Raw genomic sequence first — 24612 nt, 5'->3', positions numbered from 1 at the left:
AAATTGATCCAACCTTTGGAAAGTGATAGATAAATTATTTCTGTGTGCCTAACGGGTGAAGTTATTAGGCTTAAAAGGCTCTAGAACAGTCATTGATGTGTATGGTACTTTCCACGATGCGTAAAAGTTAAGGTAAACTAAATTTGCTAAACTTAATGTGGAGAGTCGTTTTGAAGACAAGTGCATGTCTCCAGATACATCTCTCCAAATGATAGGCAGAAAAGCAATTACCCAGTCATACACGAGCCTGTTAGTGTCTTGATCACTAAAAATATTGTACAGTCAAGCTATTGCTACTTCTATTATTAAAAAAAATCATGATTGAAGTAATTTATGTCTATTGAATTTATTTCTTTATCAAGGCTTCGAGGGTTCAAACTAGAACTACAGAGATGGGGGCACACAAGTAAGTCCTGCCATGTCTCGAATGAAAGGCTTGCCAGTTTACTGGCACTAAGTCCAACGTTCAACCTTAATTCTAAGCCATGCTTTGTATAAAAATTATTTTGATCAAGCACTAGGGGGTTGGAGTCGAATTGGGGTGATCTGGGGAAAGCCAAATACGCTTTGAGAAGAGATAGGAGGCATCACAGGTCCATGAGTGATGTCCATTTAAACTTTATGCCTAACTGAACCTTAATCATATCACTGATGTGATGAAAGATCATGCTAAGTATGGGATACACGCTATCAATCTGTCTCTTAGATGTCATAATAATGCTGAACATGAATCCTTGTGACAGCCTCTTAAACGATATGATTCCATGTTCGGATCTTTTCATAAAAGGGCGGCGTTTTACGAAGAACTGAAATTCGATCCCGACGTTAAAATAAAGGGAGTTGTCTTACTTGTGTGTGAAAATTCTTTTGTATTTTGTTTGATTTTATCTTATTTTATTTTATTCTGTCCTGGCTAATTTTAATTCTCTTCGAAATTATCTCCTTGAAACGTTTGTTTTTTTTTTAAAAAAAAAGGGATTTGGATCTTTTCCTAATGGATTTTTAACCTGTTTGGGCTGGTTATTGATTTCTGGCTTATTGGAGCCCGTTAAGGAGTTTTCGGCCCTCTTGGCCCAGGTATAAATAATCTGTTTAAAGGGTATTTTCTCTCATAATTTTAACCCTTCAACCCTTCAACCTTCCTAACCGAGATCCTTTCTCTCAATCATCTGTGATTTAATCTCTTCAATTAACCTCAGTTTTAAAAGTGTTCATCTTTGACTAAGCAGGTATAAGACACGCATGATATTTGGGACTCATGTTCTTACAGTGTGTTGGATAAGGCTATTGTAACTCGATTTGATAAATCAAAAGTGCATTCTTAACTATGTAGGACTTTCGGTGGAGTTCTCAGTGTTGATTATGGGTTTTCGGTTGACTATTGTAGATTATTTACATGTTTAATGAAGGTTTTTGGGGGATCTCGGTAGGTTGAAGATGATGACACATGTTCCGAGGTGGAATCCAAAGGGGTTCTCTGCCCAACTGGCAAGGAGTTCTCGGTTTGACTTATGTTGACCGAGAACTCCCATATATTATCATATATCGTTCTCGGTCACCCATTGACAGAAAACCCCTCTGTTCGCGGTCAATTGTAGTGACCGAGAACCCCTGTTCTCGGTTGTTTTTCGTTGATTTCTGTTGACCGAGAACCCCCTTACTTGACCAAGATCCCCCCTGCCTGGCCCAAATTCTCACTGCTTGGGCCCAGATTCTCATTGTGGTACACTATTGGGCCACTCCATCGTAACCTGGACTGCCACAGAAGTTCATTTGAGCCCACCATGTTTAATAATCCAAATGTTTCTTAATTCATAGATCAAATATCCATTACCACTATCTAACTTGTTAAGTTTGGTGCAGATATGACTGATCAAAATCCGTTAAAGTTCGTAGACACTCATAATATAGCTGGTCATCTGTATGATCCGCCACTGGCTCACAAGGAGTTCAAGACGATAATTGTTGGACTGAATACGTGCAGGATCTCTCATTCTCTTTGTGAGAATCCTGTCATTTGCAAGAAGATGGTCACTGATTTCTAGAAGAATGCAAAGATCAACTCTCAAGGGGTAGATGGAGCTACTTCAATCGACTCCAAAATACAGATGAAGCCTGTTACTATTACTGAAGCCATTATCAGAGAGGTACTTCTGTTTGGGGATCAACCTGACTACCCAACAGAGTATTCTACAGCCGAGGTTACTGAAGTAATTACTAGAATGGGGTATGAAGGCACTTATCCACCGGCAATCAAGAAGCTGTTTCACCCCTACTGGAGATATCTATTGCACACGTTCTTCACATGCATCTCGGGAAGAAAGGGGGATTCAGATGAAATCAGTCACACTCAAATGTCTGCCGTTGCTGCTCTGATCATGGGTTGGAATTACAACTATTCCAAATTTGTCTTCAATGAAATGATGAGCAATCTCAGGGCAAAGAAGAAGGAGATGTTTTTGATGTACCCAAGGTTTTTGCAGATGATCTTTGACTCTCATTACACTGATTTGGTTAAAACTGTTGAGAACTTGGATATGAAGACAATGGGACCCAATTCCTTTGGGTTAATGAAGCAGTCAAGAAAAGGAGCCAAAATAGTTTACAGGGGATTAAGACCCCTGGAAAAATTCGGTCATTTTGTTGAGACCGAAGCTGAGCCTGTCATAGCTCAGGTTGCTGACGAACACGTGGTACCATCTCAACCACGTGCTGCTACGTTTGAGATCTCCGATGATGAATATGATGAAGTAGAGCTCCGTCAGCCAAGTACTCTTACTGATGATGAAAGATTAAAATCCCTCGAAGCTGCTAAAGTCCTATTTTAGTCAACTGCTCGGAAGCCTCCTCCGACAGTTACTGAAGATGCTGAGGAAGAGTATATTGAAGAGCCAACTGCTGATCTCATTCATCGTAAACGAAAGAGGGATGATTTGATATCAAGCAAGTTAGCAAGTGAAGTTGAAACAACCAAAGCCTCACCAACACCGACAATCTCACCAGCACCAGAATCAACCTCCAGCCCTCAACAAGTCACCGATCAACCAGAATCACATGTCCCAGAATCACAAACTGAACCAGTTGCACCTTCTACTGAGCCAACATTTATGGAGCTGCTGTCCATTGACTTCGGTGATGATTTTGATTTTGAAACAGATATTCCACATTCCGATGCTGCAAATATTCCATCTGGGTCCTCCGGTCAATTTGATCAAGGTCAGTCTAGTTCAGATGTTTGCGAAAAGGTTGCTCAAATCCTTGCTATGCAGGAAAGTTATCTTCAGAACAAGGGAAAAGGAGTGGTTCTCGAGAATACTCCTATGGATGTCCAAGTTCTACAAAGACGAGTTTTTGAACTTGAGCAGGATTCGGTAATCAAGGATGTTCGCATTCAGGAGCTTGAGGCCAGCGATTCAGATAAAGACTCCAAGATTAAGGAATTGCAGTCCAATGGGAGGTCTAACAGCTATGTATCTCTATCTCCAGCAAAAGCTATTTCAGAAATTTGGAGATGAGTTCAAAAGTAGTGAAGATATGGTGTATGAAATTCCCTCCACTGATCAAGACAAAGATTCTGATGCTCATCCAGATGATAACATTGGTGTCAATCGACAAGAAGAATCAGATTCTCTGAAACGTTATCTGGATGCACCAACTGTTACAAAAGAAAAGTCTGAAAGAATAAAGAAGAAATTACTTGAGAAGGGAAAGAAGAAGTTGCTGGTAATGAAGAACTTAGATCAAAATGTTGTGTCTTCAGGTCACCCGGAGAGATATGTTTTTACACTTCAGAAGGGGTTCTCTGAAAAATACGGTGATCGATCTGGAGTTTTATCTTGGGGTTTTGATGCAGATAAGAACATGTGGTGGGTCAAGAGAAAATCAGGAACAATGGAATACTATAAAAATATGAAGGACTTTGGTTCTTGGACTAAAGTTGATTTGAGTGATCTAATAAATACTTCGTTTTCAAATCCATCACACGACAAACGGGGCACAGATTTCTGGAACTTTCTCAAGCGCCAAGTTGATAAAGGCTTTCCAAATATGCTAACTCCTGAATCTTTCCTGAAGAAAGCCAAAGGAGTCTTGGATCCATGAACTGGGAAAACCATGGTGAATGTGATGTGGCCTCCCACTAAGAAAGCTACGTACATTCCTGTGCCAGATGCCATTCCCGATGGTACGTTGGTTAACATGAGATTCTGGTTCTTTGATCCCTTTACCGCCACAGCTGTTGTCAAGCTACAAAAGGGGAAAGGTCAATATCGCTTGTTGACCCTAAGAATTTGTTGAAATTTCATGAGAAGGATATCAAGACACTCAGTACGCATCAGATTGTTGTTGACGGACTTTTTGAAACAGACGCCAAAGAATACACAAGCATGGTGGCATCTATCATTAATAACAAATTTTGGGCCGGAGGGTTGAAGGATGCGGATCTTGATTACATGGAGGAAGAGTAAACACAAAGCTACAAACCAAGGGGGATATTGTTGGGCCTAGTTTTGTGGTTTGAGCTTGTTTATATTTAGTTGGCTTGGATTTTGGGTGCACATGTAAACCGAGAACACTTATGTGTTCTCAGTAGGCTAGTTGTTGTTTGGGCCGGACTAGGTGTTTGGTTATCCTATATATAGTTTATATCTTGTATAGGAAAAAGGTTGTTCACTTCCAGTTTGTGTTTTGATTGTTTTGTAAGTGCTTAAGCACCTGACGTATTCAATAATATGCGTGTGTTTTGAAGCAACCTTGTGTTATTTACTAGTTCTTATTTGTGTTCTTGAATCACCGAGTGTTGGTATTCCGCACCAATACTCGTCTGGTTGATATCATATTGTAGTGATCCAGATTCGGGACTTACAGGTATTTATCTAAAGATCGAATCTTTTACGTGTTTTTTTAGACATTAATCATGGATCTAGTCATTATACAAACAATTTGAACGTAAAACGTAGGAATTTTGGTTTTAAAAAAAAGATCTAAACTAGACCTTCATACTACAACATTATGTCTTTATATAGCAAAACTACATCAAAATAGTAAACCTATAGTGTCCCTAATGAACGTTGGTGCGACTCTCACCTATACACTACCTAGTTTCCCTATTAGTCTCACAACGAAACTATCCAATGTCCTTGTCAGATTTAAAACGAAACTACCTAATGTCAATGCCATACTTAAGAGAAACTACTAATGTCCATGTTAGACTTGCAACGAAATTACCTAGTTTCCAAGTCAGATTTGTAGAGAATTAACTATCTAGTTTCCTTATAAGAGTTGTAGAGAATTTTCCTAGTTTCTGCGACAGACTTATAAAGAAGCTACCCAATTTCCATGTCAAACTTATAGAGACATTACCTAGTATCCTATTAGAGTTAATAAGACGTTAAGATCAAATGAAAAATAGTTGCAATTCTCACGAAACTAGTCGAACGATATTGTCAGTGAAACTATTTACGAAACTAACGTTATGTAACAGGTTTTCGCGTATTAATTTTATACAGAAAGCGTAAGGATTGTTCCTGTTAAGATGAATTGTTATGCGTTGATTAAGAGCAATCAGGTAAGTTTCTAGACCCCTGTTTCAATAATGCTTTTTGGGTTATGTACATACTTGCGTAAGAGCTATAAAAGAAAGAATGGTTTGGGCCTTAGGCCTTATCGATTTTGAATGATAAAAGTAATGGATCGGTAATGTCAAATGTAAGATTAATGAATATTGGCTATGCATTATACTTAGCTAGCACTGAAAGAGTAACAATCATGAGTCACAGGGATGATCTATGGATATTGCACGTGTCGTGAAAGAGTTAAGACTCGGTATTTGGAAGGTCTATGGATCTTGCATGTGTGGTAAAAGAGTTCAGCATTGGTATGTGAAAGTGTCACACCTCGATTAGGAGCTAGAAGTGTGACTATTCGTTGGTACTTATTTTGTAAATATTTCATAGTTTGGGTTTATTTAAAACATTCATTTATAACAAAATTCTCGGGAGTTAAATACTCGAGTGGTTGTTACAAAGTATCTGTTTAATTTATCAACACAAGGATTTCATTATTGTGCTAGTTTCGGAGAGTAAACATGATATGAACATGTGGCTAGAGAAGTGGCAAGCAGTTTTAGAGACGAAGGGTTTAAGGATTAGTCTCTAAAAAACTGCGTATCTTCACAATGTATTTAGTAGGGTAACGATGATGAGGATGTCCAGATTTCCATCGAAGGCCAAGTAGTTCCGCAGACACAAAGTTCAAATAATTAGGATCATTTGTATAAAGCGATGGGGACATAGATTGATAGCACCTACCAGAGTTTCATGTGATAATAGGTTCCCAACTAAACTAAAAGGGAAATTTTATAAGGTTTCCATCAGACCGACGATGTTGTATGGAACAAATTGTTGGGTCATCAAGAAGGCACACTCACTTAAAATAGAGGTAGCAGAGATGAGAATGTTGTGGATGTGTGGGAATACAAGGTCTGGCTGAATAAGGAATAACATTTTTCGAGAAAGCTTAAAGGTAACTAGTATAACTATAAGATAAGCGAGGGGAGATTGAGATTGTGTGGGCACGTAAAGAGAAGACAAACAACGGATTATGTTAAATCAGTAGAAAAAGATACTAAAGAGGGGAAGAGGGGTAGAGGCAAACCTAAATTGACTTGGATGAGATGATTAGGTATGATTTGATAGGTGTGCACCTCTCTGAGGATATGGTTGATGATAGGATTTCTTGGAGACGTAGGATTAAGGTTAAATACTTTTACCAGTAGGATGGAATTTTTGGTTGGAAATACGTCCTATGTTCCTAACTTTCCTACTTAGTACTCTTTGCTATTAATTATTATTAGGTATACTGGCTTTTATTAATCTCAACTATCATCTTTTGGTCATTACCGTCCCAACTAGTGAATTAGCTACTGACGGTCCCATCTTTTAACATATTTGTTCCCAACGGTCCGAGGCTAACGGAATCATAACACTGATACTTGCATGTTGTAGGATAAACATTTTTTGCCAGAATAGTCTCATTTTTTGCCCAAAAACTCAACTTGGACACCACTTGAACACCGCCACCACCACCTACTGACTCACCACCAACCAACTATCACCACTTTAGCACCACCAACTAATTTCGACAGTGGTTCTAGGGGTTCGACGACCTCAATAATTGGGGCTTTTACTAGAAAAATGTTGATCCAAGGTTAAAAAGACGTTTGGGACGAAAATGTTGGGTTCTCTAGAAAAACAAAAATGTGACTTTTCCGGGTAAAAACAATTTCCCAGAGACCTGCAACTAACGGTGTTAGGATTTTGTTAATCGCCGATAGTTGGGAACAAATACGTTAAAACATGGGACCGTCAGCAACAAATTCGTTAGTTGGGACCGAAAATGATAAAAAGATGATAGTTGTGATTCATAAAAACTTAATGCACCTTATTATTATTTTACTCTATTATTACCTATTTATTTATGTTTGCCCTCTTTTCTAATTTTCTTTAATTTAATGCACCTTATTATTATTTTATTTTTATTATTACCTATTTATTTATGTGTGCCCTCTTTTTTACTTTTCTATAATTTCTTTCGTTAATACTAAATATTACACCTATTTAAACTCTACTTTATAGTGTACTCGTTTTACTGCTATTCTGCTTGCTTAGGAGTCAAGGGTCTTTCTGGAAGCAACCTCTCTATCTCATGGATAGAGGAAATGTTTGCATACATCGCACCCTTCCTAAACCCAACTGATGGCTTTGACTATTTGTGTGATTTACTGGATGTGGTTGTTGTTGTTGTTGAGCCATCTACATTAGCATCCCACTATCCTTAGTTTGCAGGGCTCTAAATCCTCGTAATACTTACTAATCCTAATTGCCTAGATCGCTTTATCTCTTTTCTTTGCTGCCTCTTAAGAAATTTATCGCCCAAGTATGAAAGACCGATCGAAAATACAAGCAATGAAGTAGTTTTCATACATAAAAGTGGAAACTCGGTTAAAATGGATGATATTTTATTTAATTTTCCATTTTTTGTGTGTCATTTTCTTAAATTCCTAATTTGTATTCATATCAATGCTATTTTCTTTAAGCTTTGGTAGACAAAGGAACTAACTGATAATGATCCATGATGTTGGATAATTTTGTTTCAGCATTCTCAAGATCTATAATGGCATTCTCATGATATTCTTAGGGTTGGATGTCTCTAAAATTTAACTATTAAGAGACTTCAAGAACTGTTAAAATGTTTCTATTTAGTAAATTAAATACACTTTATATGACTGATTCAAATTAAGGTAGTGGCGGATCTAGACATCAATCTCAGGGGTAACATTAAAGAAAACTACCGTATTTCATATAATGTAAACGGGAAAAATAGAAAACACAATAGTAAACAACTTTAGACCCATGGAGTGTCGATATCTCCTCTTCGGGTTTTGAAAGCTTGGTATCGAGTCATTAGATCATCTTCTTTTACTTTATCAATCGTTTCTCTTTAGACTGCACAAATCAAATCATTGTTCAAATACTCATTACACATTTGATTGCGCGAATCCATCTTAATCTTTATTTTAGAGAAACATGTTTCAACTGTTGCGTTTGCAACCAGTAAAACCAACGCTATCTTCAATATTCGATAAACCAAAGGAAAAGTGATTTGATTTCCGTTTTCCACTATTACACAAGCAAGATCACACATTTCACCCAATTTTGCAAATCTAAAATATTTCTATAAAGTGTGATAAATGGTCATAAGATCACCCGAAATACACTCTATTTCTTCAATACTAAAATCATTCAGATACATATAAGAAAATGTGACTATCTTAGATATGTCAAACTTAGAAAACGAATCGGAAGGATTTAAGCTAGGCTTATATTCTGACCAACTAGTTGAGACCTCACTGAATCTATTTCAAAGTTCTTGAATTTACATATACAAAACCATATTAAAAACTTTAACCTCGAAATTATGTCGATTAGTAATGAAATTCTTTTGATTTATTCGATTACCATAACTTTCCATCAAATATAACATCTTAATCTAGTTTTTTTCACAAGAATATGTCACTCTAGTCTAAACCGTTTTTGTCTTGGAATATTCAACACTAGGTTTTTCCCGATTATCAACCTAGACGCCTGATGTAAAGGAATTTATACATCTTTTTATCACTAAAATGTCTCCAAATAAGCGTCATTTCGGCAATTATGTTAGAATAAATAACCACTAATATTTATAATTTCTATTTATATGTAAATATAGTCCTAAGGAATAAAACCAGCTGAAATACAAAGTAAAACGGAGATAAACAGTGAAATAGATTCAACACACCCCATGGTGAATCAAGACATGGCCATGCCTAGAGCATATGAAGTAAAGACAAAAATCAGAAAATCAAGACATGGCCATGTTAACCAAAACACACCCCATGTTATCAAGACCAAGAAGAAAAGACAACAATAGAAGGTTTTGAAACAAAACACGGTCTGTCTTCCCAAGACATGACCATGCCTTCAAGTACTAGAGAAAATGACAAAACTGGTGGAATTTGGACATTTGTGGAACTCAACTCGGTCGTGTCTTTCTTAACACGGTCGTGTTAACCTAGAGTTGTATGATTTGACAAAGAACATTTAATGGACCATGACAAAAAATGATGACATGGTTGTGCCTTGAGGGTGATCAGCCTATAAATTAAATGTTCATCTTCTTTATTCAATATACCTTGGTGAGACATTTAATACACCTTCCATTTCATTCACTCATCTCCAACCATCTGTTTTCATCACCATTAATAAGGGAATTAATCTCATAAATCCAATCATTGAAGATTAAGCTTTTGGAAGAAGTTATTAGCATAAAAAATTAGTCATCCAAATTGGTTAGATTTTTTCAATTTGATCATGTTTGTATCTATTACTTTGATATTTATCATTATGCTTATTAGTAGCTAAACTTCCAAAGTATCATCTTGGTTTATAATGAATCCTAATTGAAGTATAATAATGTTAGTAAAAAATGTGATTGGTTTTAATAATTAGTGTTATGTTGCAATAATCACTTGATGATGAATGTTAAAATATTCTTAAAAGATAACCCAAGTCTAAGCTTGATGATAAGCAGAGAAATTTATAGTCTTGTGAAGCCTTGGCGAATCTTAAAATAGACACCAAGATCCCGAACTTGATGATAAGTCGAGAAATCGTTATTCTTATGAGGACTTGGTTGATAAATTAAGAATTCTTAAAATCAACCCCCGAATACCGAGCTTGACGATAATTCGTGTAACTGACACTCTAGTGAGGTTGTGGGAATAACTTAAGAATCTTGAAAAGAGCCGCCAAGATTCTGAGCTTGATGATGAGTCGAGAAATTGCCATTCTTGTAAAGGCTTGGTTGGGGGAAAAACGTGAATTATAATATTAACGTGGACCAAATGGAATGTTAGCAGTGATTAACCATTTTAAAATGGAAAGTATCAACAATGTTGTGAAAACGGATTGTTGATATTTATCCACTAAAATCGGTTAATTACTCGTTAAATGAGTGTGCAACATAACCTATTTTAAGCAACTCTTAAGTGGTTATTACATGAGATCTATAATTGTTCAAGAGTTGTGTGGATTAATATTCGGTAATTCAAGGTTAATCCTTTACGACTCAACTAATTTTATTTGTTGTTTTATGTATAATATACATGTTGTTTTTACTAATATATTAAGGAAAATTCACTTAATATTATAGGGAATTGTCTCATCTTTAAAGTGAGTTAACTTTTTTTTATCAAAAACCACTTGTTTACATAAAATGATGTTTTGAGTCAAAGGAATCAAGAGTTATCTCTTTTTTAATTATCATGGAATGACATGACTAACGATGTTATTCCCACATTTAATCACCATAGCAAGTTCATGTCGCAGGTTTACTAATCAATTGTTAAACCAAGTTAAGAGGAGTTTCGACCAAGATGATACACTTCTATCTTTGATCTTCTTTATATCCAAAAATATATATAAAAAATATTGTATTTTAATTTATGTTTTAAATTTCTTTAAACTCATTTACCAAAACCAAAATGATATTCACTTCCAGTTGAATTAACACAACAATTTAGTAGTAAAAATCAATAAGTGTGCATGTGGATCGATACTTGGTTCTTACCTATACTATACTACATATACGATAGGTACACTTGACTATTTGTGTGTAGTTTACTTAATATAATAATCATTTTTATAAATTTTAAACTAGACATTGTGTGAATAAAACCCTTAAAAACTCAACAACTTTTCTACTACCATATTGCACGTATCAACGCCTCTAGCAAGTCTTGACTCTTTTTTAAATATGTTTTGATAGAGCATTTGTGAGACCTAAAATATCATCCAACAAGTTTATATGAAACAAAACTCAAGACTCTTACGATTTTAGTTCAAAGTAGAAGAATACCAAAATTGAACAACTACAAGTCGAACCGTAGAAAAGGGAGCACCGGTCGCCGGCTACCCGGCTGCAACATGGAGATCCGGTGTCCAGAAGAGGAGGGCAACAGCGCATGGGGGGTGATTGGTGGAGTGGTGGTGTCTAGTGAATAAGCGTTGTTTGATGTCCGGCTAGCTTCCAATTTCCAAACAACGATATATTTTTTTAAAAGGGTTAACGGGTTTAACTGGTTTGGCCTTTAAACTTTGGTTAGGCTTTACTGGGTTGAAATTTTAAATTGGTTGGACTTTAAACAAATTCAGGTGACATTATATTTTTTTCAGTGGTAGTGAAATACGAAACCGACACATAAATATATATATATTTTTTTTGCATTACCCACAAAAAGTTAAGAAATTATGTCCTTGTTTAGAGGTATCCTTTTAATAGAATCATTAATTAAGAGGCAACTAAGAAGCCACTTACTCAATTTATTTTTTCCTTTATTCGATATTGTTTGTTTCCGCCAACTAAGCAAAATAGAATCCATGCAGGGCCGGCCCATAGGGGTGGCGGGGTGGTTGTCACACCCCGACCAAAGGCGGCGGAACATGCCGGGGTGCAACAATTGCTCATAAGCGCATGACACTATTTAAAGCGACAATATTTAACAAACTCATTTCATTTCACAACATCGAAAATGTCACATAACCAAATATTCATAACTCAAATACAACAAAATATAACAAAATATAGCAAATCAAATATTGTTCATTTTTGCTAATATCCTAACGGTATTTGTGACGTTTTCTTCACCGAACTCCATAATCAACCTAGATGCAAACCTGTAACATTTCATAAAATAAAGTTTATCAACACAAAGGTTGGTGAGCAATTCATAAGTTTGAACAATAGATATATAGTATGAAAAGCCACAAAACTAGTATACAAAACCATAAATAATAGCTATAAACTTGGATAAATAGTTATCGCTAACAAGTTAGTGACACCCAACTATAAGGGGTTGCCAAATAGTTTAGGATTTTATAGTTATCGTTAATTGCATTACGTTAACGACACCTTGCCATGAGGGGTTGCCAAATGGTCTAGGATTTATAGTTCCACCATCCAAAAGCGATAAACACATAGTCAAATAAGCATAGAACACCAAATCGAGCAATTATTCAAGTAAGGTATACAACAAAGTTTGTGGTTTAAGACCCAAGTATAAAACATTTAGTTTAGATAAGTTGAAATGTCACCCCAAAAATAAAAGATAGAAAACGGGGTATGAAGTTACTCACGTTCAAGTAATAAACTTGAAAGATTGATTATTTGGAGATTTGCCGGAACGACGAGTTTAACGTATGAAGCCTAAATAAAAGAAAGTCTTGGATTTAGAAAGGTTGTCTTGAAGATCTTTAAATAAAATAATTGTTGCAAAAACTAATCAATTAAAGTTCAAGGTTTAAAATGTAACTATTTAAGAATTTATAATAATAACCCTTTTAAAAAAATGTAAGTTTGCTCAAAACCGGGTTAAAGTATCTAACCTTAATATTTACTTAACCAATGTTAAGTAATAAGGTGGGGAAAATGCTAAAATGCAAGTTCCATTAGGCTAAAGATACTAAAACGGGTTTTTAACGAGTGTTCGGGTTGTCGGTTCGGGTCTTCACAAATGGTCAAACTCAAAGTCAACTTTCCAAAATATTAATTGTTATGAGATAACTCATTAAAACATACTAACACTTAACCAAGTATGTAATTGTTTAGAACTAACAACGCACGTTAAGCGAGTGTTCGGTTTTGTCGGTCCAAACTATGTTATGAGATCAAGTTGGATCCAACTATTCCAAGTACTTAAGAAAATAATTAAAATCAGTTTGTAAACTATTTTTTAAAGAAATATACAAGTCTTGATAGCTAAAATCACACTTGTGTGTCTTAAGCGAGTAAAAGTCAGTATAGTTCGGTTTGGTTCGGTCTCCATCTCACAAATAGTTCATAGATGGTTTCTACATGCCCAAATATCATAGAACTTGTATATTGGTTTATAAATGAAGAAAACTTAAATTTTACAACAAAAAAAAGTTAACTATAAGTCTTTTAAGCAAAAGTTTCGGTTTAGTTCGGTTTCCATCTCCCAACGAGTTCATAGATGGATTCCATATGCTTAATATCAAAGAACTTGTAAAAATGATTTTTGAAACTCAAATCTAGCAACAAACATGTTTAAACAACTATTTTAACAAAACTAATAAACAAAAGTTCAGTTTCCGGTTTGGACTAGTTTCGGTTAAACTGAGGTTAGTCTTATACAAACCCACACTATGGAACTTGTAAATAAGATGAACAAACTAAAGGGTTAGAAGTTAGTCATAAGTGATATGTATAATAAGTTATGTGTGTGTAAATATATATCAAGAACACGAAGTCCTCCATGAAGCCTTGCCTTATGACATTCGAAACTTAACCAACCTGAGTCGGTGAAGTAACAAATAAAGGAAACAAGGGGTGTGTATTATATATATGTTGTACCACCATATTCAAAAGTTAGTAATGTTAGATGAACAAGTTAGAATGAAAGACTATAGTTAGTTTGACTTGAGAAGTCAAAACTTCAAGAATACATAAGAAATAACAACCTTGAATCTATGGAGTTTTGAGAGAGTTTTTGGAGATGTAGCAAGAGTAAAATGAAGAAGATGGGTGTGTATATATAGGGAAGGAGTGAAGGGTTGGGTATAAAGATTCTTTTATGGTTTGCATAAAAATGGGTATGTTTAAATGGTCAAACAATGCATAATATAAAAAAAACCAATATTTTATATATTTTATATATTTTAAATGACAAGATCCAATATTTTATATATTTGAAATGTTCGGGTTACAAACGGGTCGGGTTTACATAACAAAAGTGACCCGAAATTAACGAATGTCATAGTGGTCGACGGCCACAGGCCCGATACCTCGTTAGGCCCGAATTTTTTTTTTATAAAAAATATATATTTAATTTTATTAAGAATAATATGTATATTTAATGTTTAAACTTAATTACATGACCACTAGCTTGATCTAGTGGCAAATAAGTATTACTCTCAATCAAAAGGTCATGGGTTCAAGTCTCATCTGAGACATGTTTATTCCTATTTTTATACAAAAAAAGTTTATTCCTATTTTTATACAAAAAAATTTTACACAGCTCAAATTATAACCAAGTAAACCTATATAAAAATTTAATTGTTTAAACCAACAAAATACTCCTTTTTAATTAAGGCCTAAAAAAAATTTCGCCTTCGGCCCAAAATTTTTTTTGCTTTCTCGGAGCCGGGCCTGACTCCATACCTAATTTGTTGCTCTCTAATTTGAGTTAGATTTCCTTTTTCTTTTTTTCAAAATTGTAACTGAAAACTGAATCAAGAAAAGGTGTGCTTAGGTGGAGAGAAAGTGTATATGTTTGTGAGGATGATATGGTATGGGTAAATTGTGTCTTTAACAGGCTAGTTGTATCCGTAGAAAATTGTCCAAGTTCTCTTGTTTTCATACGTGGTACTACTCATTTTGTTCAATTATTAACAGAAATGTTGGACTTTATGCATCATAATTATTTCCATACGCATACACTTGCCCACATGTCTTTCTTTGAAAATAAGAAAAGTTCATAACCTCCATGGAGGTTCTTCTGTCAGTTTCCACTGCCTTTTGCTGACGTTTTTGTAGATGGTCCCCTTGTACAAGATGCTCGTTTGTATATTATAATTTTGATTTTACTAGTTAACACATACCAAATTCAGAAGCTATATAACGATAATTTAGTTTATTGTTTCTTTTTTGTTTTATTTTGAACTGAAGTGAATGGATATAGAAGTCAATTAACTTTGTGCATCGGCTATAATTAATAGACACAGTCCATTGTTGCGGTTTATTTGACTTGCATGCGTTATAGTTTATCACGGCTGACAAAAGCAGTTGGTTGTGATCTTGAGGGGGGACTTATATTTCTACAAGTAAAGATGGTGTGCAATTCTTGTGTTTAAACATCAAAGTTGTGTGGTAAAATGTTGGACGAGTGGGCTAGGTAAGTATGATTCTGGTAGTATTGATCGCCTAATAATTCTTTAATCATGTTTAGATTAAATAAATAATAAATATTATACATTTAAACTTAATGGGTCAAACATTTGTTGTTAGAACATTCCTAGCAGCTCTATATTATTATATTATTATGAGTGTGTTCTCTATACTATATAAAGTTATTGTAAGTGGTTGTGATTAGATGATATATGATAAATAAATTTGAAGAAATATTGTTCATCATCTATAAATTTTAAAGTTATTCGCAAGTAATTGTGAGTAGAGTAAAGAGAAAAGGTAATGATAAAATTATAAAAAGATACTATTTAATTGAAAATTAGAAAGAAAATATATTGTTTTTTAGTGTATTTATAAAGAAAGAGATATAGATGCTATTGGGAATGCTCTTAACTTTTAATTGTAGTAAATTGTGTTATGCTTATTTGGGTTGTAGGCCAACAAACAGCCTAGATAGTACATATAGGTCAAAATCGTATCATTAATTGAACCTGATTTCAAGTCACATGATCAAAAACTCATTACAATAATTTTCTATTGATCACTCATCTAAACCCTTTACCTAAGCACAACTTGGTAACCAAGACATTACCATAATAACTATATTACAATTAGAAAACTAAACCAAGTTGACCAACTTAGGTTCTTCTATATTTACCGAATTGTGAATACAATCTGGAATTACGAACATGATTGCATTTGAAACCTTTTGTCCCATAGTTGCAACGGTTCGATTATGATATATGGGGGAACGATTTACAGTTTGATTGTTGGGATTTCTATGTTGTACATTGGAAGTACGTACTTGTTTATCAACTTAAGTGTTTGTTCAATTCATCATGTTTTTCAATTGGTTAGTACTTAGTTCTTATACGAATTGATTTATTTATTTATTTATTTTTTGAACCACATATTAAAACTTTTATTAACCTTTAACACAAACCAAACTACATCTGGAAAATGGGTAAGAGAGCAACAAGCTGCGCCACTATCCCTTTTGGATCGCAAAGCCTATTCTACTAAATATAAATCCTTGGTTCCTCGGGCTATGCGAGTCACTGTGGACCACCTTCTTCACCCGTTCCAAAAAGCGAACCGCCTCGGAGACTAGGGATCCAAATGTGTCGAATGCAATAGATATTCCTAAGAAAATAGATAGAAGCTGATAGAAACTAAAAGGAAACGGTACTTTTAATAATATATTTTCTTCATATCCATTAATCAATATAAGGATTACAAACAACATGGTGAACGTGAGACAATAACCTAACCACTTCAAACTTAAATTAAATCAAATAAAACATGTGACTGGTAAATGAAAATAAACCCACGATTACTTCAGCATGATTGCTAATAAATAACCTAAGTAAATAACACATTCATTTCTGTCCCAGTGGAATGCACATATCAAGTTCATTGATCAGTTTATATTCTTTCAATTAGCTTATGAATAGAATGGCATTTAACTCATTTGGGTCGTTGGCTCTTTGGTTAGATAATGCTAACAGTGGTATTAGAGCCTTGGCCGAACCATTGGCACAATAGTGGTATCATGACACATATCATTACTGCAACTTAATTATGGCAAATTTGCTGATACAAGGCACAGCAACTTTAGTCACACTGCAAAAGGTGAGCTGATATTTTATATTAGGCTAAAGGCTAAAGCAACATTTAAGTTATATTCTAGTAGTTCTGATTGAGCAATTGCATATGTTGGTGCATGCCAGGATTCAGGACAACTTTTTATATATATATATATATATATATATATATATATATACATATATATATATATGCTTTTAATTTCTGGTGTTTACAGCATGTACTGTCAATAGTTTTGGATCATTAGTAACACTAGGAATTCGACATGCATGCATGCATCCATCCATTCACATTTCACACTGTGACACATGCTGACATGCATATGTACATAGAAATATATAAATGTGTTGTGGCAATACTGGTAAATAAAGCTAGAAAGAAGGCCAAAATTGGTGTGATTTGAGGGAAAGATGATAGAACCTAGTTGATTGCCAAAAAGGGAAATAAAATCAAAACTTTATCAACTTTAAATTTAAAAATATAATAAAATATAGAGACTGCTAGCCAGCTATTTATATCATCCATGAGACCTTGCAGATCTCTCTGCCTTTTTCCATTCTATATTTCAAAAAATTAAAAGTAAAAAATAAAAAATATTAGTAAACTGAACCTTATTCAATCAAGTATTCAAATCCAAACCCTTTTCTTTGCCTTTCACCAATTTCTGTTTAGATTTTTTTTATATTATCAAGATTTACAGGTTTTTATCATCAAACCAGATGGAAACAGATAAAGATCATATTAAAGAACAAGAACAACAACCTAGTCTCTCTGGTGCTTACATCCGCGGTTTGGTCAAACATTGGAGCTCCAAAGATTCATCAGATGGAAGTGAAAATGGTGAATGTTTTCATGATGTTAATAGTAATCCACCAAAACATCCACCACCACAACACAAGAAACAAGTTAGAAGAAGATTACACGCCACTAAACCTTATCAAGAAAGGCTTCTGAATATGGCGGAAGCCCGTAGAGAAATTGTTACCCGCCCTGAAGTTTCATCGAGCTTCGATGAAACAACAGGAAGCAGCGACGGCTACTGCTGCGGTAGCCGCCGCTGCCGCTGGTAACAATCATCAATCATTACCACAATCATCTTTTAACAAAGAAAGAAAGCCTAAAACTAGGTCACTTCTTAGCCTTTATTCTCCTGACACCACCACCACCACCACCACCAATCCCTATTGGCCAATGTCAATATTTGCACCGCCACCACCACCACCGCCACCATCTTATCTTGATAATCATAATTTTATACTCCCTAGTCAACCTTTAGGATTGAATCTTAATTTTCAAAGTTTTGCCAATTTAGATACTGATATTTACCACAAACCATTGTCAGTTTACTCATCTTCCTCCACATCATCTTCCACTCCATCATCTTCTTCTTCACCATCTCTTTCAGCACCACATGGAAACCCTAATTCATCAACTGATCTGCATCATGCTATGAATGCTGATGTGGTGCAAGAAACTAAATCATCAGGAGAGCAAGCAGACCAGAATATTGAATGGTGGTGTAATTTTTATAAAACCATGGAAATTGAAGTTAACCAAGAAGATAAGTATGATCAAGATATGGAGTTTCCACCATGGCTGATCAATGCAAATGAAAGTTCATGTATGCAACAAAAGTTTGATGACCATTTTTCTGATGCATACTTTCAAGATCCTGCTTTGCCTTGGTAAGATTCCCTTTCTTGGTTACTTTAATTTTTAAATTATATTAAATTTAAAATAATCTTTAGGAAATTGGAAATGTTTTATGTTGGCATTTACTCCGTACAACAATAATCTTGCCCATTTCATTGTTCAGAAATCTAGAACCAAGTATTTATTGCAAAGTTCAAGAACCTTAGACTTTACCCACGTGATTGGGTTAGTTAGATATCAAAACGATTACAACCACTGGGCTTGGTTTAGAGATAAATGTGTGTGACTTATAATCATATGGTTGTGGATTCTAATCTTCTTTGAGACATTGGTAAAATAGATTAAAAACACTTTGGCTGTTCAAAAAAAGATATTAAGATGATTAAGGTTTAAATGGGTTATTTTTTTTAGTTAACATGAACCTTTTCTTTTCTGGTTTTTTTAATTAATAAGCATGTTAAACATGATTATAAAAAAGGAAAACGGGATATATTAACCGTAGGACTATCAAACATGATTGTAAAAAGGTAAAATTGGATATTAATTATATAAACTATGATGTTTTTAGTGTCAAATAACAACTCTGTAATTTTATTTCTAAATTACATCATTTTGATAACTACGGGACTCTAACCCACACCTTTGAAAAGAAAAGTTTAATTAAACTTCTTGATTCGGGTAGGGAAAATTCCCTTTGGTAACTATAACCTATTGAATGATAAAAATTCTTATTCATACAAGTAAATTAACAAGTGTCATTTTTTACTTTCTATTTTAGGAGTGGCAATAAAAATTACATATTCATAAAAAAATTACATTCAATTTGCATTGATTTACACTTGATTTCGCTAACGAGTAATGAGTGTTTCACTATTATGCCCATACTCATTCGTGTGAGTATGTGTAAGTGTGTAATGTATATGCCCGTGCAATTTCTTTTGGCAATAAAAGAAGCAGCTCGAAGTGTCATGGTTAAATCGTCGATATGGGTTCTTATAATTAGCAGATAAAACATATATCAAATTCTAATTTACATAGAATATCATCATCGTACTCAGTATATCCCACCAATAGCAAAGCTATGGTAGGGTCGATGTAAAGATCCTTTCTATTATTAAAAACTAAATTGCCTAAAATTCGTAGCATTTTGTTAATTCGAAATTTTATGTTCGCATTTATACATACATCAAGAAACAAAAACCCAAGACATCTTGGGCTTATGATACCAAGTTGTTGGGTAACACTTTTCTTTTTCCATTGGTGAGAGTACAAGACCCGTAGTTGATAATTAGGTGTAGTAAGTAGATTTAGAAAGTATCTGGATTGCATTATCAAGAAACAAGTGTTAATAAAATGCAAAATGCAATAACTTTAAAGACTTTTAGTTGGGTCGGAAATACCATGTAAACATGTTTTATTTTCTTCTTTTAATAATTAATACGTTAAGCATAGTTATAAAAACAATACTGTGGTAATAACAAGATATACCTTTACATTTAGGTAAGGTTTATTGGATTTTAATAATACATATTAAATTATATTGACCGATAATAATATTTATTCATTTTATCAACACTGGCGGTCTCAAATTTAAAAAGTTTTGCTCCCAATGGTCACCCGATGTTAAAATTGATTTAACAACATTTAATACCTTTTTTTGTGAATTTTAAACTAATGTTACAAGACTTTTGATCGGAATGAGAATATGAATCGATTGATGCAAAACTTCGTTTAAAACGATGATCCAAATCGACGAAACAAAGATTCAATTCGGGTGTTTGAACTAACAATTAACAAAAATCAGGCCGTTTTACATTAATCGACTCGTATCCTCCTGATCAAAAGCCCTAAAACATTAGTTTGAAATTCGGAAAAATATATAATGTCGTCAAGTCCTTTTTAACCGGGGGGGGGGGGGGGGGGGGGGCACTGGAAGCCAACTTTTTTAAGTTTGGAACCGTGTGTTACTATCATTTTAGCAAACACACTTCAGTCATGTCTGAGTTGTTGCAGTGGTGAGACTTTAAAACCATGGCAGTGAGACCGCAAAGGTCCCCCACACCCATGTCTCTTCATGTCTTTTTTCACATTGGCTTTATTGTGTGGCAAACAAATATACATAAATAAATAAATAAGAGTATAATTAAAAAATTGTGATGTTTTTAAAATTCTTTCTTCGATTTTATCTCATCTTCTAAATTATTCTTAGAAAGTATAAAAATGTGCATGCACGGCATGTTTGCTGATGCAGTCTATATGCATATATGTCAATGAGTTTTAGCTTAGCTAGTATTGGAAGGTATGGCATTTGAGCTAGAGGCCGCAAGGTCTCAAATTTCAGTCGATCCCAATCGCTTTTTAATGTAATAGGCCTTCGGGTGGCAGACTTTCCTCGAAAGAGGAGATGGTGGGCTTGGCTTTGAGCTAGAGGCAGCAAGGTCTCAAATTTCATCCGATTCCAACTGGATTTTACCGTAATAGGCCTTCAGGCTGTATGTTTTCCCCGAAAAAGGAGTTGGTGGGCTTGACTATCCAACGGTGTACGCGATCCCGAGCGTATATGTCGCCTTTTGCCATTTGGTTATCCCACATATAACCTAGTTTTATGTTTTATTTGTTGTAGTTCTTAAAAAAAGTGTTACATATATGCATCAAGAAAAAACACTCACTTCCATCTAAAATAAGAAAAATAATAGAAAAAAAAACCTAACATGTTGAATTATATATGAATTTATATAACAAATAATAGTCTGGTTACAAAAGTAAACATGCTTTAGTGGACATGCCACAAAGAAACAGAATCTTGTAGTTTGATAAACAACCAGGCTCTTTAATTTGTTTCAAAAGACATTAGATAGTAAATAAATAAAACACTTCCTTGTAAACAATTGGGGTCTAGTTTTCCCTTCGTAACTATGTTTCTAGACTCCATTATAACTATCATAATAGGAATATTGTTTTATGACACCGTAATATGTAATTTAAATATTCTGCGTTTGTAAAGTATATTTTGTTGTTAGATTTGACTTGGAGTTTTGGATAATGCAGCATGGACATAGGTGAAATTGAAGCAATGGATGGGGAGTGGCTAGCCTGAAAACGATTGAGAGTTTTTTGAGTAATCAATTTCTGGCGGAATTACTATATATTATTTTTTAAAATATTTTGTGCTACTTTTATTTTTTTGTGTAATAATATCTAGTATGCAAATGAAGAAATAAAGCAAAAATATAGTTTAAATTCTTAATCATTTACGAAGAAAACTTTGTAATCATTCATGTAGACACTTTATAAATATAATATAGTCGATCTCTCCACCGTGTGTAGAGATGAGTAATTGCATGTTTGTTGTGAGAATATGATTATTTCCTTGAATGTTTTCAAAACATAATTATATGCATTATTATGTGACTCGATTTGAAGCATTCAATTTTGTATTTACGCTAGCATATTTATTTAGTAGATTATTAGTATGTAAAAGTTGATTGTATGTTAATCAGCTTAATACATTTTACTAAGTATAACTTTGGTTTATTGAAACTAATCTTGTTAATGGAAGCCCGACTTTGGAATTCGAGATGCATCGAGGTTTACGTCAAGGTGATCCTGTATCTCCGTTTATTTTTTTAATAGCTATGGAAGGGTTACATGTGGCCATGGAGGATGCTATTGAAGCGGGTATTTTTAAAGGAGCTCGAATTGGTAGAAATGGAGGGCGGATATCTCATCTATTTTATGCTGACGACGCTATATGTTTGGGGGAATGGTCGGAGGCAAATATAAACGGTATTGTTCAGATCTTGAATTGTTTTTATTTGGCTTCAAGTTTAAAGTTAAATTTATTCAAATCTAATTTATATGGAGTGGGGGTCTCATATGAGAAGGTGGTTCTATGTGCTTCTTCGACAGGTTGTCTTCCGGCTAAAATTCCCTTCACCTATTTGGGTTTACCTGTTGGTTCGAGTATGAAAAGGGTTGAAGATTGGAAGGTTATCATAGATAAATTCAAAACTCGTCTTTCGGTTTGGAAGTTGAATTTATTATCTATTGGAGCTAGAGCTCTTTTAAACACTTCGGTCCTTGGAGCCTTGGGAATTTATTTCTTTTCCCTATTCGTTATGCCTCCAAGTGTTTTGAAGGTTTTGGAAAGAATTCGGTCTCGGTTCTTTTGGGGTTTTAAAAATGACGAAAGAAAAATTCATTGGGTGTCTTGGAAACAAGTGTTGGCTTCTAAAGAGAAAGGAGGTATCGAGATTGGTTCCTTGGAGGCATTTAACAAGGCTCTTTTACAAAAGTGGCGTTGGAGGTTTGTTTCAGATAGTAATTGTTTGTGGGTTAAGTTGATCAAATCCATCTATGGAGTTGAAATGAATCCTAACTATCGTGACAATAGTGGGTTAGGGTCGGGTGTGTGGTCATTTATGTGTAACTCCTTTAATAAACTACAAGATTTAGAAGTAATTCCTCTTTCGGCTGTTCAAAAAAAGATAGGAAATGGTCAAGAAACTAGATTTTGGTTAGACTGTTAGGGGACAAGTAGTACGTTGGTGGTCAAATATCCCCGCCTTTATGTGTTGGAAATGGAAAAACAATGTTTTGTTAATCAAAGGGCAGGCGGTGTTTCTTGGAATTGGAGAAGAGAGATTAGAGGGGGAAGAGAAAGTGAACAATTTGATAATTTGATGGTTGAGTTAGGGCATGTAAGTTTAACGGATTCTCAAGATAGATGGGTTTGGAGTTTTGGGGATATGACAGATTTCACGGTTAAAGGTGTTAGGAAGGTTATTGATGACTTTATTCTTCCATCGTGGGCTCGAAAGACAAGATGGTTCAAATTTCTTCCTAGAAAAGTTAATATTTGTGCTTGGAGGGTGTTACTTAAGAGACTTTCTACGAGAGTCAATTTGGTGAGTAAGGGTATAGACATTCCGAGTTCTTTTTGTCCTATCTGTAATGATCATGAGGAGTTTATTGACCATGTTTTCGGTATGCGCTCGGTGGCTAATCGAATTTGGGGTCTTATTGTTTCTTGGCTTGGCCTTCCGTTGTCTTCCTCTTTGGTTCCGATTGAGCTGATGTCTTGGTGGGACACGTTAAGAGTTCAAACTCATAAGAAAGATTTGATCGGGATGATTATTTTTGTCACTTGGTGGATTATTTGGAGATTCAGAAATGACTTGGTATTTGAGAAGACTCGGCATAACAAAGAAACGATATTTGATGAAATTTTACATTTCTTGTTCTTATGGTATAGTAGCAGAAATCGTAAATGTAATATTTCTAGGATCGAGTGACTTAAGAACCCTTTATTGTATTTGTAATATTTTATGTTTTTTTGTTCTATCTACTTGCTAGGACTGTTTTTACTTTTTTATATAAAATACCGCCTTTCCAAAAAAATCATGTCCAGTTAGCTACTTCTAATTAACTAGTGCCGCTCGATGTGAAATAACAAAACGGGGATTTTCTAAGTGCAAAGGAAAACTGACCTTCTGGCACCCGTGTGGAACTAGTTGTCTCCGGAAACACATGGCTATATCGATGACGCTAGTCGTTGAGATTGCACCCATTTAGCGATGACATGTCATTTGCATAGCCTTTGTTAAAAAATTAATTTTAGTGCGACATATACTGACGATGTGTAGTCGGGATATGCCTAGCCGTTGTTATCGCATAGTAATAGTTATCACATAATATTAATTATTGCGGTAGTACAGTTATCGTCTATCTTAATTGGTCATTGCATAGTTTAGTTACCACATTAATCTAGTTATCGTAAAAGAGCGAGTAATCGCGTTTCATATGTGATTACTCGCAGGAGCAATAACTTAG

General features: G+C 34.6%; 1 protein-coding gene across 1 annotated transcript; it reads left to right on the top strand.

Moving 5' to 3' along the window:
• The first annotated feature begins 17349 nt into the window (after positions 1–17349).
• Positions 17350–22324, top strand: LOC143548463 (protein AAL-toxin resistant 7-like). Its single transcript, XM_077039623.1, has 2 exons — positions 17350–18812; positions 21829–22324. Exons 1-2 carry the CDS (start codon positions 18139–18141, stop codon positions 21875–21877), a joined length of 723 nt encoding a protein of 240 aa, XP_076895738.1. The 5' UTR covers positions 17350–18138; the 3' UTR covers positions 21878–22324.
• Positions 22325–24612: the final 2288 nt, after the last annotated feature.

Source organism: Bidens hawaiensis, unplaced genomic scaffold (genome assembly GCF_021521415.1).
Source record: "Bidens hawaiensis isolate Kalapana, Puna unplaced genomic scaffold, B.hawaiensis_p1.1 tig00015185_1, whole genome shotgun sequence".
Classification (NCBI taxonomy): domain Eukaryota; kingdom Viridiplantae; phylum Streptophyta; class Magnoliopsida; order Asterales; family Asteraceae; genus Bidens; species Bidens hawaiensis.
Note: the sequence above shows the minus strand (reverse complement) of the source record. Positions and strands in the feature narration are given on the sequence as shown.